We start from the raw sequence: 15,874 nt of genomic DNA on the forward strand, positions 1-15,874 counted from the left end.
ACATACACACTCTGACACTACCACCATGCATATTCGCCCTCTCTCCACACATTTACATACACACAATCTCTCTCTCACACACACACTCTCTCTTTCCCACACACACACAAATGGATGCTGATGTGGTTGGCCAGAGCAGGGCCATAAAGCCAGCTGGCCTTCCTTTCACCAGGAGACAAGAGTGGATGCTCCAAGCAGGTCCCAGTTTTCTCTCTCAATTTCCTGAAACCCTGTCCAGCAAGAAAGGCTTCCAGGGAAGTGTTGAAGGTGGAGAAAATAGGATCTGGACATTAAAACAGCCTTACCTCTGCGTCAAGGCAATCTTCAGCTTATCATTCTCAGACTTCAGGTGCGTGTTGGCTGGACCGGTGTGAGAGGCCTTTTCATCGTCCGTCCCATTGACACTGGATGCCTGAGTAGAAGATGGGGTTTCACGCCCAGATTCCTGGCCAAAGTGAATTATCTTCACACGTTATTGCTTGCCCGCATATCGGCAGCAAGTTAGGCATAATAAGAAACTGTTTACGAGTGTGGATGAACCAACTCATCCAACCAGAATGCAGCAAAGACTAACAAGTTTAAAAACAAAAAGAAAACAAACAAACAAAAAAAGAAAACAAAACCTAACAAAGACTATCAAGACCACAGAAAAAGGCACTGAAGAGACCATATGGAGTTCACAAAGTCTGTGTGCTTTACTGACAAGGGAACACCTGGGCCAGTGCTCAGAGCCTTTTTACTTAAGCCTTATGGAGAAACCTACCAAACTTGGAGACCTGGTCTCCCGAAATACCACAGGGCAGAAGCCACAAGGGAGGAGGGACTGTTAGAAACACGGAATGAAAAAGCACATATTAGAAATGGAGACAACTTAAATATCTTGGGGCTATGGAGAGTTAGATCAACACATTTATTAAAGAAACAAGAACCAGGTCCTGAAGTTTTCCAGCTCCCTTACTAAGTGTTGTTATGAATATGCTCAAGTGTTTTCCGTAAGTCATACCACGTAGAGGTGGAATATCATTTGGTGCTAGATAAGACCTTAGAAAGATGTTATTTAGCCTCAAATAAGCACATGGGCAAAGGAAGGAACTAGACGAGAATGGTGTATAAATCCAAGTTTCAATTTCTGAATTTCAAAAAAAAAAATGCCATAAACAAAATGAATATGAAACAAAAACCCTATATATGCAGCAGCACATAGGAAAAACAAAATGTTGGCTGGGCGCAGTGGCTCACGCCTGTAATCCCAGCACTTTGGGAGGCTGAGGCAGGCAGATCTCCTGAGGCCAGGAGTTTGACACCAGCCTGGCCAACATAGTGAAACTCCATCTCTACTAAAAATATAAAAATCGGCCAGGCATGGTGGTGTGTGCCTGTAATCACAGCTACTTGTGAGGCTGAGGCAGGACTCAGGAGGCAGAGGTTGCACTGAGCCGAGATTGTGCCACTGCACTCCAGCCTGGGCAACAAGAGGGAAACTGTCTCAAAATAAAAAAAAGAAAAAAAAAGTTAATATCTTTCCTATATTGACAAGCTCTTAGAGTCCTCAACTTTTAGAGCTACATGCTGAAATATTTACGGATGAAATTAAACATCTGGGATTTGCTTTAAAATATGGGGGGGGAGGGGAACGAGTGGGTGCATAAACAATTGGTCATCATTTCCTAATTGTTAAAGCTGAACTATGGGTACAGAAAGGTCCATTATACAATTATGCCTAGCTTTGCATATGTTCAAAATTTTTTTGTGTTTAAAAAATAAAGCTCTTGAAAATCAATACCACAAAAGATGAACACCTTAAAAAAGGGGTAGGTAATTGATATTTACAAAAGAAGAAAAGCATACAATCGATAAACATAAAAAATATTTAATCTCACTAGTAAAGGAATACAAAATTAAGGCCAGGCATGGTGGCTCACACCTGTAATCTCAGCACTTTGGGAGGCCAAGGTAGGCAGATCACTTGAGGTCAATAGTTCAAGACCAGCCTGGCCAATATGGTGAAACCGTGTCTCTACTAAAATTACAAAAATTAGCCAGGCGTGGTGGCAGGCGCCTGTAATCCCAGCTATTGGGGAAGCTGAGGCGGGAGGATCCCTTGAACCTGGGTGGCGGCGGTTGCAGTGAGCCGAGATCACACCACTGCACTCCAGCCTAGGCGACACAGCAAGACTCTGTCTCAAAAAAGAAAGAAAGAAAGAAAATAGAAGAGAGAGAAAGAGAAAGAGAGAAAGAGAGAGAAAGGGAGAAAGAGAGGGAAAGGGAGAAAGAGGGAGGAAGGAAGGGAGGGAGGAAGGAAGGACTTTTCATCTGTCAAATTAACAAAGCTTTACTAATGAGGGTGTGGGAAGAAAAAGCCTTATTCACTGCAGGTGGGAGTTAGAATGGTATTTTCTGCAGGCTAAGTTTGTGGTATGCATCAAAAGCTTTAAAAACATCCATACCTTTAACCCAATATCTCCATTTCAAGAAGCTATGCAGAAACCACCAAATGCACAAAGATATGCAAGAACGTTCATCACAGTGTTATTTATATTAGTGAAAAATTAGAAATGCAGATGTCCCGAATTATAGAAGGTTAACCGAATAAGCTGTGATACAAATACTAGAATGCTGTCCAGTCATTAAAACAGTTTTGAAAAGGAATAATCATGACATAAAGTTGAAAGGGATAATATAAAATATATGCTGGAAATCTATGTTAGAAAGATACACACCAAAACACTAACAAAATATCTTCAAGTGGTGAGAAGGTAGACGATTTTTATTTCCTTCTTTATAGTATAGTATATTTTTCCTTTATACAATAAACATGTATTACATTTATAGTCACAAAACAGCCCCACATTAAGTGTTTTTGTAATTAGGCTGTTTAAATATCCAACTATTCGGAAAACTTAAAAGTGTTCATATTCTAAGAGATTCAGGAAACCAAGTAATTGTGTGATTACTAATTTTAAAAAGCATACAAGGGCCAGGTGCAGTGGCTCACGCCTGTAATCCTAGCACTATGGGAGGCTGAGGCAGGCAGATCACCTGAGGTCAGGAGTTTGAGATCAGCCTGGCCAACATGGTGAAACTCCGTCTCTATTAAATACAAAAAAATTATCCGGGCATGGTGGCGCATGCCTGTAATCCCAGCTACTCGAGAGGCTGAGGCAGGAGAATCACTTGAACCTGGGAGGCAGAGGTTGCAGTAAGCAGAGGTTGCAGCAAGCTGAGATCGTGCCACTGCACTCCAGCCTGGGCAACGGAGTGAGTCTCTGTCTTGAAAATAAACAAACAAAAAAACAAAAAAATAGTCTTTCCTTTTTTCTTTAAATAGAGATGGGGTTTCGCCATGTTGCCCAGGCTAGTCTCATGAGCTCAGGTCCACTGGCCTCAGCTTCCCAAAGCGCTGAGATTACAGGTGTGAGCTACTGTACCCAGCGTTAAAAAAAAATACATACAATAACCTCTATACCTGGGGAAATATCAGGAAGGGTAAATACAGCTAAAGCTTAGAAACAAAAAGTCATTCCTAAATAATGCATATACATTAAATAACATCTTATTGGCCGGGCGCGGTGACTCAAGCCTGTAATCCCAGCACTTTGGGAGGCCGAGGCGGGTGGATCACGAGGTCAGGAGATCGAGACTATCCTGGCTAACACGGTGAAACCCCGTCTCTACTAAAAATACAAAAAACTAGCCGGGCGTGGTGGCGGGCGCCTGTAGTCTCAGCTACTTGGGAGGCTGAGGCGGGAGAATGGCGTGAACCTGGGAGGCGGAGCTTGCAGTGAGCCGAGATCACGCCACTGCACTCCAGCCTGGGAGACACAGCGAGACTCCGTCTCAAAAAAAAAAAAAAAACAAACAAAAAAAACACATCTTATTACGTATACATGTATTTTTAAGATTTAAAATACTTAGCTTATGCCTGTAGTCCCAGCTACCTGGGAGGTCAAGGCAGGAGGGCTACTCGAGCCCAGGGGCTCGAGGCCAGACTGGGAAGCATAGCAAGACCCCGTCTCAAATAAATAAAACAAACTTTTGAGAGGGAGCAAATATTAAAACAAAATATAGAGAAATTCAGATATTAAACTCAAAGATATCACTGTACTATGTGGTATTCTGAAAAAGATAGTATATTAGAAACTTTCTAGATCACGGACCATTTCAGATGCTGAATTTCATAGATCCTCAGAGATTAATCAAGTAATTAGCATACAAAATTAATGATATCACTTAGATCTTAGATTATTTAGAAAGATTCAGGAAAGTTCCTGTCTACCTGAAATTGAATTCACATGCATTTCCATAGGTCCATGTGGGTATATTTTGTATGATGAGGCCAGAACAAGATATTGGAAAGATAACTCAAGGTAGACATAGGTTCTGCCTTTGTGAAACATCCTGAACCACCAAATCTCCTGTCCCAAGGGTCAGCCATAGCGCTAACAAACCCAGGGTCCCTCTCGGCATTCTCTTCCCTCCTCTGAGCACCGACGTGTTGGGTGTACTCCCTCCTGGGGTTCAGCGATGCTGGAATTTCTCCCTTCCTGTCTTCTTTGCTGGCTCCCATTTCATAACTGGGCCTATTTCCTAGGGCTCCAGCATCTGCCCTCCTCTCTCCACTACTTCTTTGTGTACCTGAGGCTGCAGCTAGTGCCCCTGTGAGGCTGATGGTCAAGTCTAGAGCATCGATCTTGACTGCTCAAGATGCCCAGGCCTCCTGGTTCTCTTCCTGCACCCTGTCCTCATTTGCGACCCCCTCCCTGGGCTTTCCTGACCCAGCCATTCTCTCCTTCACAGTCCCCTCAACAATCTTTCTGCCCTCAGTCCCTCCGTGCCTGCCTTACCATCTGCAAGCAAGCTACCCTCTCTGGTGATATTCAAATCAACAGTCACAAAACACTTCCAGTGTCCACCAACTACCCAAGAATAATTAAACAAATAGCTAATAAATAATAAATTACCCACTTATGAAGAATTCTAGGTCTTCACAGTTTCTCCAAGCACAGCCCCATGCCTCCCACAGCACGCCTCAGCTGCCACCAGGCAGACTCCCGGCTACCTTGCTAGTACATCACACTTACTCCTGCCCCTAAGTCTTCTCTCCTGAAGTCTCCCTTTCCCTGGCTTTCTACATATAACCCTGTCACTAGGTCAAGACTTCCCCCACCACCACATATACTAATCTAGACATCAGGAAAGCGGGTCTGGAGAACCTGGTGTGTTCATTTCAGGTTAAAATAGGTCCTTTTCAGTCAATCATCACACTTTCGACAGACTATTCAATTCCTGGTCAAGCCAGATCTCCTCTGTTAAGACAGAACTGTTGGAATACCATCTTACACCTGACCTCTGTTAAAACCGGAGATGAACACAAGGGCTATCTGACATCAAGTCTCTCTCTTGTGGGCACAAGGTACCCTACATAGAAACTCACCTCCCAGCACAGCCAGGAGACATGCTGTCTCGCCACTGGCATTTAAACACAATGACTACAGAATGTCTCTCCGGGGCCAGGATGTGCATTAACTCGAATCTCATCAACCATTTTCTGTCAGAAATACAGTACCACATCCTAAAAAATTCAAGAGTCTCATAAAAACATGTCACTGTGATCAGGCTAATCATTGAAAAAGCCTTCAAAATGACCTACTGTCAAAATTCCCTATTTCTGGCCAGAAGTGACAAGGAACAAAGAGTCCCCATCACCAACCCCACTGAGATTTACTTCATGGACAAATGTCTTACTTGGGAATGATCACTTGAGGTCTCGATTTTCTCCTGCGTCTTGTCTTTGGCTATCTTGGCAGCTTCTTTCACCTCCTGGAATTTCTCTGCAAACTGAACACGAAGAATAGTTATTAAGGCTTTTATTAACTTCATTCATGGCTGGTATTCAGAACCCACCTTTATTTATTTTGCATCCATTTTAGGCCCATACATTCTGTATAAATCCAGAAGAATTTTATTTGCTATTAAATGAATATAAGGATGTATGTTCCAGTAAACAGCCCTTGGCAAGGTCAGATCTGAACCAATATCTAAGCTACTGAACCTAGTTTGATGATGATGTATTAAAAACAAACTAATACAAAAATGGCAAATGAAATTTGGCTATACCACAAAAGAAATCCATGGAAAACTTCACAATCCATACTGAAAAGATCCAAAACCTTTTAATGTCATTTTTCTCTAGATGAATACTAAGTATTTACATATGAAATGTCTTGATGCTTACAGTTTAAAGTACTTCAACAACAATAAAAGAGATGAAGATATGTGATAAAATGTTAACAACTGTTAAATCTAGGTCGTGTGTATATGGGTGTTCATTATACTATGCCCTCTACTTTTTATTAATATCTTAATAGTTCCATAATAAAACAATTCTTCAAGTCCTGGGACAATCATATCACTCACTAGCTTATTGTCACTGACAAGGTGGCCAATTTTAATTAGCAAATTCATTGTTCGAACAGAGAACAGCCTGTGATAGTGCTGGTATATATTACAAAGTAAGAGCTAAATATGGTCGCAGACAAAACAAAACTAGCAAGTCGCAAGGCTACCAACAATTCTGCAGGTTTTATTGAGAACTCATTTATTTCTGAGCACAGGCTGTCCTCTGAGTATCTTCACAATGCCGACAACAGTGGTCTGCTTTAGGAAACTTTGCTAGATAACACATGTAGGTGAACCCAGCACCCTAGGGTAAGCAGAAAAGGTCAGTCTTTCTGTTCTGGCCTGTGTTGCAGGCCCTGTCAATAAAGCCACAGCTGGGGAGGCTTCCTATTTAACTATTGCATCGCTGGCAGAGGAAAATCACATTACCTATTGCTTAAAACGTGAGGTCCAGCAGGGATGAACAAAGCCTCCCTCACTTTTTCTTTTTGGGGACCTCTTAAGGAAAAACATCATTATCATGAACTCCTTTGTGGCAGGGTCCACATCTTTCCTCTTTGCACCCTCCTCCCATACCTGGTAGAAAGCAGGGATGTACAAATAAGTTTGTTCAGTGAATGAACAAGTTCTAGGCTTGCACAGCCCTGCCCACTTTAGGAAAAAAAAAATCATGTAAAAGACTTGGTTCCTGTCTTCAAAGGAGCTCCAAGTCTATCTAACAAAAAGATTTTGTTTACATCCAAACAGGTGAGAAAGAGAAAATTTCAGACAATAAGCTTAAAATATAATGAGGTAGGATAAGCCCTATGATATGGTTTGGCTGTGTCCCCAAGCTTTGGCAGGATTCCCATGCTGTGTGCAGTTTACACACTTGGTGACCTGCGTCCCAGCTGCTCCAGCTGTGACTAGGAGGGGCCAAGGGACAGCTTGGGCCAAGGGACAGCTTGGGCCATGGCTTCAAAGGTGCAAGCCCAAAGCCTTGACAGCTTCCACGTGGTGTTGGGCCTGTAGGTGCACGAAAGTCAAGAATTGAGGTTTGCTAACCTCTGCCTATTTCAGAGGATGTATGGAAACGTCTGGATGTCCAGGCAGAAGTTTGATGCAGGGGCGGGACTCTCATGGAGAACCTCTGCTAGGGCAGTGCAGAAGGGAAATGTGGGGTCAAAGCCACCCCCAGAGTCCCCACTGGGGCACTGCCTAGTGGAGCTGTGATAAGAGGGCCACTGTTCTCCAGACCCCAGAATGGTAGATCAACCAACAGTTTGCACCATGAGCCTGGATAAAGCCACAAACACTCAATGCCAGCCCATGAAAGCAGCCAGGAGAGAGGCTGTACCCTGCAAAGCCACAGGGGCAGAGCTGCCCAAGACCGTGGGAGCTCACCTCTTTCATCAGTGTGACCTGGATGTGAGACATGGAGTCAAAGGAGATCATTTTGGAACTTTAAGATTTGACTGCCCTGATGGATTTTGGACTTGCATGGGGCCTGTAGCCCCTTTGTTTTGGTCAATTTCTCCCATTTGGAACAGGTGTATTTACCCAATGCCTGTACCCCCATTGTACCTAGGAAGTAACTTGTTTTTGATTTTACTGGCTCATAGGCAGAAGGGACTTGCCTTGTCTCAGATGAGACAGGACTGTGGACTTTTGAGTTAATGCTGAAATGAGTTAAGACCGTGGGGGACTGTTGGGAAGGCATGACTGGTTTTGAAATGTGACGACATGAGATTTGGGAGGGAATTGAAAGATATGGTTTGGCTCTGTGTCTCCACCCAAATCTCATCTTGAATTGTAACTCCCACAATTCCCACATGTCATGGGAAGAACCTGGTGGGAGGTAACTGAATCATCGGGGCGGGTCTCTCCTGTGCTGTTCTTATGATAGGGAATAAGTCTCAGGAGATCTGATGGTTTTAAAAATGAGTTTCCCCACAAAAGCTCTCTTCTCTCAACTGCTGCCATGTGAGATGTGCCTTTCACCTTCCGCCATGATTGTGAGGCCTTCCTGGCCACGTGGAACTGTAAATCCAATAAGCCTCTTTCTTTTGTAAATTGCCCAGTCTTGAGTATATCTTTATCAGCAGTGTGAAAATGGACTAATATATCCTATCAGATACATTTTAAATAAATAATCATTTTTAAAGGTGTGGTATTAGTAGATGCATGATGGAACAGAACAAACGGGTGAGAAATGGGCCTCACCTTTTATATAAAAAATTAGCTTATGACTAAGGGGGAATCAGAGATTAATGAGGAAGATTATTCAACATATAATTGAGATAACTTTAGTAAACTGAGAGAAATGAATTTAAATCCCACAACCCTGTAGCATGATAAATTACTGATGAGTTAAAGGGGCAAGAAAAATAAAATAAAACTTTAAAAAATCAGGATGCTCCTGAAGAAAAAAAATCTGGATGCAAACAGAACTGAGCATGTATCAAGCTTCTGCTTGAGAGGTGGGTGGATAATTTTCTAAACTTGGAAGAAATTTCTTAAAAACCCACAAAAGTGACAGACTTCACTACATAACAATTTAAAGCTTTTGAAGATAAAAGGAAAAAAAAAAAAAAAAACTAAACCAGAAGGGAAACAACAGCCTTGGGAAAATATCTATAGCTAGGTTAGTACAACAGAAAAAGGGCTATTTTCTTTTTTTTTTTTTTTTTTTTGAGACGGAGTCTTGCTCTGTCACCCAGGCTGGAGTGCAGTGGCCGGATCTCAGCTCACTGCAAGCTCCGCCTCCCGGGTTTAGGCCATTCTCCTGCCTCAGCCTCCCGAGTAGCTGGGACTACAGGCGCCCACCACCTCGCCTGGCTAGTTTTTTGTATTTTTTAGTAGAGACGGGGTTTCACCGTGTTAGCCAGGATGGTCTCGATCTCCTGACCTCGTGATCCGCCCGTCTCGGCCTCCCAAAGTGCTGGGATTACAGGCTTGAGCCACTGCGCCCGGCCATAAAGGGCTATTTTCTTTAGTATGGCAAGAGTTTGTACAAACTGAAAAGTATGAAAAGCCCAATAGATAAATGGCAAAATTCAGGAATAAAAAATGCAATAACTACTTATAAAAAAGACTATTCAGCCTTGTTGGAAATGCAAATCAAAATAAAGAGGTACCATTGTTTGCCTGTGAAATGAGCAAACCCTGAAGACAATTAGATTCCCTGTGCTGGCAAGGTATTTCTGTTAGTGTTGTGTACTGGTGCAGCCCCACTGAGAAACTATTTGGAAATATGTCTCGTTAGTGAAAAAAACATTCATACCTACTGACCCAGTAATACTGCTTCTGGGAAACGATTCTGCAAAAATAATCGGGAATATGGGGGAAAAAAAGGCCCTCAATACCAAGATGTTAGTTCCAGCATTGTCTACAAATACGAACACTGGAAACAACCCAGTGGGTCCTAGGAGAATTACAGAGAGAAACTTCCTCTCAAAGCCTCCAACTAGCAGAAGTGCCAGTCATGAGAGCCGTCTAGTAATTGTCCTTTGGTGAAAAATCGCCTCCCTCCAAGTCTTGCATTTCCTAATATTTCCCCCTTATTCTTAAAAAAAACAAAACATATATGCTTGTAAATTTGGAAAATACAATTTAGAAAAAATATTTTTTTCATATGATTGTTGGCTGCATGTATGTCTTCTTTTGAAAAGTGTCTGTTCATGTCCTTTGCCCACTTTTTAATGTGTTTTGTTGTTGTTGTTGTTGTAAATTTAAGTTCCTTATAGATGCTGGATATTAGACCTTTGTCAGATGCATAGTTGCAAAAATGTTCTCCCATTCTGTAGGTTGTCTGTTTATTCTGCTGATAGTCTCTTCTGCTGTACAGAATCTCTTTAGGTTAATTAGATCCCATTTGTCACTTGTAAGTAGGAGCTAAATGATGAGAACACATGGACATATAGAGAGGAACAACACACACAGAGGCCTATTGGAGGGTGGAGGGTGGAAGGATGATCTGGAAAAATACATATTTTTTAACTTTTAAGTTACATAAGTTACATATATAACTTATTTATTTTACATATATATATATATATATATATATATATATATATTTTTTTTTTTTTCCTTTTGAGACTGCATCTTGCTCTATCACCCAGGCTGGAGTGCAGTGGTGCAATCTCAGCTAACTGCAACCTCCACCTCCCGGGCTCAGGTGATTCTCCTGCCTCAGCCTCCTACTGAGTAGCTGAGATTACAGGCATGCGCCACCACACCCGGCTAATTTTGTATTTTCAGTAGAGACGGGGCTTCACCATGTTGGCCAGGCTAGTCTTAAACTCCTGACCTCAGGTGATTCGCCTGTCTTGGCCTCCCAAAGTGCTGGGATTACAGGCATGGGCCACTGTGCCCAGCTATATATATATTTAGACCTACGGTCCCATTGAGGTAGGAGGCAGGACTCCACTCTGGACCAGATTGTAGACTGGCTAATGCGCTCACCAGAGCCATGACAGTTTACCCATTCCCTGGCAATGACCTAGAAGTTACCACCCTGTTTTTGGAAATGTTTGAATAACCTGCCCCTTAATTTGCATGTAATTAAAAGTAGGTAAAAATGTGACCACAGAACTGCCCCACAGCTGCTACTCTCGACACACTGCCTACAGGGTAGCCCTGCTCTGCAGGAGCAGCCACAGAGCTGTAACACTGCCACCTCAATAAAGCTATTTTCTTCTACCACCAACTCACCCCTCAGTTCCCTCCTGGGCAAAGCCAAGAACCTTCCCAGGTGGAGCCCCAGTTTATGAGCTCCCCTGGCCTGCAACACCATCATCCAAGATAAGAACCACATAACCTTCTGATATATTTCTGTCTGTATATATGCATTCATTACCTACATTTCTTTTAAAACAGATTATATATCTCATTTTATGGCCTCTTTTGAAATAAACAATACAATAATAATACTTCCATGCAATTATATGATCTTCTACTACACCTTTTTTTTTTTGAGACTGAGTCTCACTCTGTTGCCCAGGCTGGAGTGCAGTGGCGTGATCTTGTTCACTGCAACTTCTGCCTCCCAGGTTCAAGTGATCCTGTTGCAGCCTCCTGAGTAACTGGGATTACAGGTGCCTGCCACCCACACCTGGCTAATTTTTGTATTTTTAGTGGAGACAGGGTTTCACAATGTTGGCCAGGCTGGTCTCGAACTCTTGACCTCAGGTGATCCACCTGCCTCGGTCTCCCAAAGTGCTAGGATTACAGGCGTGAGCCACCACACCCAGCCTCTACTACACATCTTGATCGCTACATATTACCCTGAAGGATACACCGCAGTTTAACTAATTTCCTACTACTGGATATTAGGGCTTTTTTTTCTGTTATAAATGAGGTTGCAATCTTTGTAGTAAAATCTTTATACCCAGTTACAATTGTTTCCTTAGAATAGATTCTTGTCAATGAAATCCATGGATCAAAGGATATTGAAACCACAAAGGTTTCTAAAATATATTGCCAAATTCTCACATCTTCATTAAGGTCATTTTTTGGTACTTATTAAAATTGTGGTAATAATTTTAAACAAAATCATTATCATGATAGAAAATGAGACCATTACTGTTTGATTTCATTTGTGGCTTTTTTGGCCTTAGCCATTGAAGACCTGCGGCAAACACTACTGTTTGCTTATTTAAAATCTGTTTCTTTTCCCTTAGCTTAAAAGAATCTCAAGTTTTTCTGGAGCAGGAAATTTCCTAGGTGCTAGAGAATGAAAGCTAGTTTAAGCCAATCATGGAAACCCGTTTCCCTGGTTTTTGGTGGGGTAGGGGAATGGGCCAGGAACCCAGCATTGACAATGGGGCCCAAGAAATCTGCCAGGGGGGTTGCTGTGTTACCAGCCTCTTCCTCCTCCCTCTCGCCAAGAATGCAGGTGTGACGGGTAGAGCTTGAAAAGTCATCTTGGCCGGCACAGTGGCTCAAGCCTGTAATCCCAGCACTTTGGGAGGCCGAGACGGGCGGATCACGAGGTCAGGAGATCCAGACCATCCTGGCTAACCCGGTGAAACCCTGTCTCTACTAAAAAATACAAAAAACTAGCCGGGCGAGGTGGTGGGCGCCTATAGTCCCAGCTACTCGGGAGGCTGAGGCAGGAGAATGGCGTGAACCCAGGAGGCGGAGCTTGCAGTGAGCTGAGATCCGGCCACTGCACTCCAATTTGGGCCACAGAGCGAGACTCAGTCTCAAAAAAAAAAAAAAAAGAAAGAAAAGTCATCTTATCACCATAAAGGAAAGGCCAATAAAAGAAAAAAGAAACAAATGAAATCCATGCAGATCCATCAGACCCAACATCATGGAGCCACTGTACCAGCAACCACCTGCCTCAGGACTTCTCCTTCACATGAGAAGAAATTACCCCATGTATTTAAGCACTGTGATTAGGTTACCTGTTACTTGCAACCAAAAGCATTCTACCTAAAACATGTCAAAATAATTATTAATATCCTCCATTTTAAAAATTAGCTGTTAAATCAGGACCCAGAAGGGGAGGAGATAAAACAATGTTCTTACAATGACACTGAGTGAATTAAAGTGACTATACGGGGACAAATTTGAATTACAGATGAAATCACTGAAATGGGACAAAAGTAAATGCCATGCATGTATCAGAGTTTGGCTAGATCAACCACAGTGCACTGGCAACGCCATCCTGGGTCACTCCCCGTTAAGGGCAGAATGTGTTTCCTTCTGTCTGTAACGAATAAGATGGAACCAAACTTAGAACAGTGACAACTCGAGGTCAAATGCCACAAAGAATCTAAACTTTAACCTCTGGCTCATTCTTATATTTGCTCCTCCTTCTGTCTCCTTTCATAAGCTCTTCCTTTTATCAGAACATGCAAGTCCCTTTTCAATTTCCTTCAGTAGGCTGGGGTTTTATGTCCTCTCCAGTGGATGGACAGATGAGTCCCAGTTTACTTCTGAGAAAACACAGCTTCTACTATTTTTGGACAGCCTATCTAAAGAGCAGAAAATTGCCCTGTAATAATACTTTTTGGACTGTGGTTGGGAAATAGTCCTTACAATGGAGCAGTTAAGACCAAGGCATCTAATTTTCTTTCTGGGGGGTAGAGAGGGAAGTATATATAAAGTGTTCTTAGATGAAAATGTCCACACTGGTGTTCCTTTCTCTAGCCTAGTTATAGTGCTTGATTACCATTCCCCTACAGGGCTGTGGGTGGTTGCTCTGGGAAGTCAGGAATACTCAGCCTGGCTGTCCCCTCAGCACACACCTTGGGAGCCCTCAAGGCCAAGCTCCTCTGTGCTAGCTAACCGTCACTTGTTGAGATGGCCAGACTCACTTCATGATAATTTATCAGTGTGTGGTTAATCATTTCCTTCAGAGATCAGGGGAAGAAGTTGATTTGAAACGTTTGGACAAAGGGGTTATCTGAGGGCTTCCTTGACAAGTCTTTGTGATGATGGAGGTTGTGGGCACAGAGCAGAACTCCAGCACTGCACCAGAGGCTGAGTGGCTTGGGAGGACAGTGCACTCCTCCTTAATGATAGGACATTTTCTTCTGTCTGGGAAAAATTAGGGGTGGCCATCCTTGGAAGCCAGCACAGCTCAAGGTCTCTTCAGTTTGCAGGGGCACAGAGCATTTAACTTGGACAACGTGTTCTGGTTTTCGTTTGGAGTTCTCTCTGCTGTCGATTCTTTTCATAGAAACCTTACCCCTTTCTACCTAGCTGCTTGGGTTCCTTTAAAGATTGAAGAAATTGTTCCAGGCAGCTGTAAGTGATTCTCTCAAACCACCCTTGGCTTCGGGGAAGAACTCCCAGCCCTGGGAGGGATCAGGAGCATATGACCAGGACGGGCCTCCCAGGGACCATGTCTCGGACAGAAGCTCCCAAGCCTAGTTGTCTGGATATGAGGCAGGTGTGGGAAGGGGCCACTCGGCTGAGGCAGAGGGGGTTCCCAACACACCCTTCCTCACCAAGCACCACTTCAGGAGGGAAAGCACATACCCCCACTCCCCCCTCAGACAGAGGTTCCAGCTAATTATTCTTTCAACAAGTCACCATCACATTTGCTTCTGCTTTAAACAAATTCTCTCTGCTCCTCACGGCACCTGTTCCCGTTCCTCTTCCCCGTTTCAGAAAACAGCCTCACTACCCACCATCCCTCATCACCCCAGAATGTCTTCTTCCTCTTTCGTTCACCCAGTTTTGCCAATATTTGCGCCTCGGTCTTTTTAAAATTTCTCCAACTCTTAACCCTTCATCAGCTCTACCCCAGACTAAAACAATCTAATCTGACTTGCTGCCAGAAAAAATTCTACCTAAAATGCAAATCTGATCATTTTCCTTCTGGACTTAAAATCCTTCTCAGGCCATAGGACAAAGTCCAGAAGCTCTGGCATGACCAATAAAGCCTTCCAAGACTGGACCTTAGCAGCCTTACCCACCCTGAAAATCCTGGACACTCCAACAACAGTAAACTCTCCACAGCTTCCCTCACACACCTTAGTGCCACGGCTTCCCTCCAGCTATCCTGTTGTCGGGCAGATGACAGAAAAGGGAAATCCTCCCTGTGGGCAAACCCTGGAACATCTCATGGTGCCACATGCACAGCAGAGGTGGCCTGGATTTGACATCTCGGCGGGAATGGTTAAGGGCCTAGCTGCATGAGGAGGAACTGGGAAGAAACAAGGTGACAAAGAGGTTTGAGAAACAGCAATATCAATGGGTCCAAATGGAACCAGAGCCTGAAAATACTCATATTCCACGTGCATGCTCTTCAGAGGCCTTTACGGCAAAAGAGAGTATTTCAAACTAGGCGGCAGGAAGGGCTGTTCTATGGATACCCAGTCATTCACTTTCTCTAGGCAGCCTGGTACTTGCTCAAAAGACTTAAGGACACACTGGCCATGGTGCCAGGGGAAAGGGCACCAAATGGCCTTGAAAACACATACTCCTGCTCTCTATGGCCACCCTGACCTCCTGGGCCTGCTGAGTGTCCTACTGCCAACACAGTGACCCACGCCAAGCATCACACCTCTAGGTACCAGGCAGCTCCCTGCTGAAGGCTGATTCCACTGGGCCCCTTCTTCCAAGGGAAGAGTGATTTATCACCAGAATAGACACTGTGGACTGCCATGCCTCTGCCAGCCATACCAGCCAAAGATTTACCCAATACTTTCTATCCCACACGACACCGCTTCAAACCAAGTGAGGCTGCAGAGAACTCACTTCTCTGCACATGAAGGTAAGCAAGAGTCTGGTTGCCATAGGATTCTCAGCTCCTCCCAGGTACCTTATCAGCCAGAAGTGGCAGGCCTTGCAGAACTGTGCTGCACTCGTGCCTGCTGAACATCCTGGGCTTGTGTGCTGTAATCCTGGAACTGAGGGATTGTGGACGGAGAGGACGTCTCCCATAACTATCTCCAATGACCTGCCCTTGAGATTTTTGCCTTTTGCCCATGTTTCCAGGCCCTTGTGATCTGGAGGTTTTACCACCCAAGAAAGAATG

At 43.7% G+C, this 15,874-nt stretch overlaps 1 protein-coding gene across 9 annotated transcripts in view; it reads right to left on the bottom strand.

Annotated features, from left to right (window-relative positions):
• The window catches only part of LOC105497475 (homer scaffold protein 2), a 158,274-nt gene that overhangs the window by 21,599 nt on the left and 120,801 nt on the right, over positions 1–15,874 (bottom strand). For 7 of the 9 annotated variants that reach the window (XM_071099337.1, XM_071099336.1, XM_024797856.2 and 4 more), the window contains 2 exons: positions 5,746–5,838; positions 306–445 (listed from right to left, as the gene is read on the bottom strand). In XM_071099337.1, coding sequence (XP_070955438.1) covers positions 306–445; positions 5,746–5,838 — 233 coding nt within the window. The remainder of the gene's footprint in view (positions 1–305; positions 446–5,745; positions 5,839–15,874) is intronic. The other 2 variants (XM_011768601.2, XM_071099338.1) reach the window with 1 other exon arrangement.

The sequence above is a fragment of the Macaca nemestrina genome, chromosome 7 (genome assembly GCF_043159975.1).
Source record: "Macaca nemestrina isolate mMacNem1 chromosome 7, mMacNem.hap1, whole genome shotgun sequence".
In the NCBI taxonomy this organism is placed as follows: Eukaryota; Metazoa; Chordata; class Mammalia; order Primates; family Cercopithecidae; genus Macaca; species Macaca nemestrina.